The sequence below is a fragment of the Lathyrus oleraceus genome, chromosome 2 (genome assembly GCF_024323335.1).
Source record: "Lathyrus oleraceus cultivar Zhongwan6 chromosome 2, CAAS_Psat_ZW6_1.0, whole genome shotgun sequence".
NCBI lineage: Eukaryota > Viridiplantae > Streptophyta > Magnoliopsida > Fabales > Fabaceae > Lathyrus > Lathyrus oleraceus.
The window spans coordinates 178,854,208-178,856,128 of NC_066580.1; the positions used below are offsets into that span (position 1 = coordinate 178,854,208).

At 36.1% G+C, this 1,921-nt stretch overlaps 1 protein-coding gene across 1 annotated transcript; it reads right to left on the reverse strand.

Moving 5' to 3' along the window:
* Window positions 1-438: 438 nt before the first annotated feature.
* LOC127118756 (protein PHOSPHATE-INDUCED 1) lies at window positions 439-1,605 on the reverse strand. Its single transcript, XM_051049016.1, has one exon. The coding sequence runs from the start codon at window positions 1,480-1,482 to the stop codon at window positions 538-540; it is 945 nt and encodes a 314-aa protein (XP_050904973.1). The 5' UTR covers window positions 1,483-1,605; the 3' UTR covers window positions 439-537.
* Between the last annotated feature and the right edge of the window lie 316 nt (window positions 1,606-1,921).

A 1,921-nucleotide genomic window follows, 5' to 3' on the forward strand; every position in this document is an offset into this window, starting at 1 on the left:
TTACCGATCCCATTTAGTGGAATAAGACTTGGTTGCTGTTGTTGTATTCAAAACCAAAACGTATATTGAAAATAATGATAATTCAATTCACTTACATAAAAATTTAGAATTCTCATGTGCATGAAAATACTAGAAGAACTTAAAACTATTATGAAACTAATTATCCTGAAACATCTAGAAAAAAATAAAATAATTTTAAAAACATTCACCACAATTAAAAAGTTGATGACTTGAAACTATAAATAGATCATTAGTATTTGATAATTGATTATCTAAAACATCAATATAGTCCAATTCCAATAAAACTATAACAACGAGATCCTATAATATTCTTTAATATTTTATCTAAACAATTTTCTAAAACTATCCGCTATTCAAATACTAACAAAAAGAAAAAAAGAAAAGGTATGGAAAGTGACTTACGAAGTGCGAGAAATATACCCATAAAAACTAGATATCATATTTATAACAAATGAATTGAATGAACAAATCAAAAATATCTCATTGTCTAGCAATGAAAACGAACTACCTATTTCTCTATACTAATGTAGAACAGGCTGAGGTTTTAGGATCAGCAATTGCAGGCAACAAATACTTTCTTCCATTAACACCATTGGCATTGTAACTAGCACCACTTGTTTTGTCCACCAAAAGATCTCCAGCATAACCAGGATAAGCCCCTTTAGCATAAACACCAGTACAAGCTGAAGATGCTTCCAAAGGAGCTTCTTTTGGTCCTTGATAATATCCATTTCCAAAAGGGTTTGTTACAGTTCCAGCTAAAAGACTAGCCACGTTTATAACCATTCCATCGAGACCCACATCATTGTTTGGTGCAACCAATGGTGAACTTTGTGGACCATAAATTGGTTGGTGAAATGGCCAAGCACACTGACCAGCACATTGAGTTTCAGAGTTTCCAACCCAAATGTACGCGAATTTGTGTTGTTTCCCGTTCACACGCGCACCGTATGAAGAACCGTGTGTTCCACACCTACTTGAGCAGAAACCATCAACAGCCACGTCGGAAGCTGTTAGAACAATGTTGATGGCGTTTTGTTGTTGTCCTTTGGATTCAAGTTTAATGATTTGGTTAGTTGTGAGAGATTTTCCCAAAGAGTAATTCTCGTCGAGAATTTGAGCACCAAGGGAGAGAGCGAGATTAACTGATTTCTTGTTGTTGGTGAGATGGTAGTATTTCTCAGTTGATTTCCACCACGTGGCAACAGAGGGTTGTGATGTGGTTGTTTGTTTGGGAGAAGAGAGTGAAGTTATGAAATCAGTGAGGATGGCTCTTTGGGAGGGTTTGAAATTTCCATACCAAATGAGGTTTATGGAGATTTTGCCAGTAAGGAGAGGACCTTTGTGATATTGAAATTTAAGTTGTTGGTCTGTTTCAGTAAGCTTTCTTGCTGAAATCAAATGAAGTGAAGAAATAGTGAGAAAAATGGTGAAGACAAGAGTTATTTTAAGAGATGCCATTTGGGCTTTGTGATGAGAGAAAGAAGATAGCAATTAATCAGAAGTAGAAGGGAGGTGTTGTGAGATGATTGAAACGTGAGATGAGGTTATAAGTATATATAAAGTTGGAGTGTATTGGAAAGGAAAGTGGAAAATAAGAGTAACAGAAGGTAGAGCGGAGTGGTAGAGTTGAAGTCAAATAATGTGAGAGTTGCCAGCTAGAATACGCGTTGATATTATATGATTCCAGTTAGTGTGTAGTTTTGGGTACCTTTAATACTAATAACCAAATTTACGTGTTTGTACCGCTAGCTGCCAAGTATGGATGAATATTGCATAGGTAGAATTGGGACCACAACAGCACATCACAGCAATGGGACATAACGACAAAGTTGAGTTCCGTCTGTAGAAGTCATGCCCCTTGTTTATGGGTCCATTAGATTGAAGAGCGTCGCTTTTA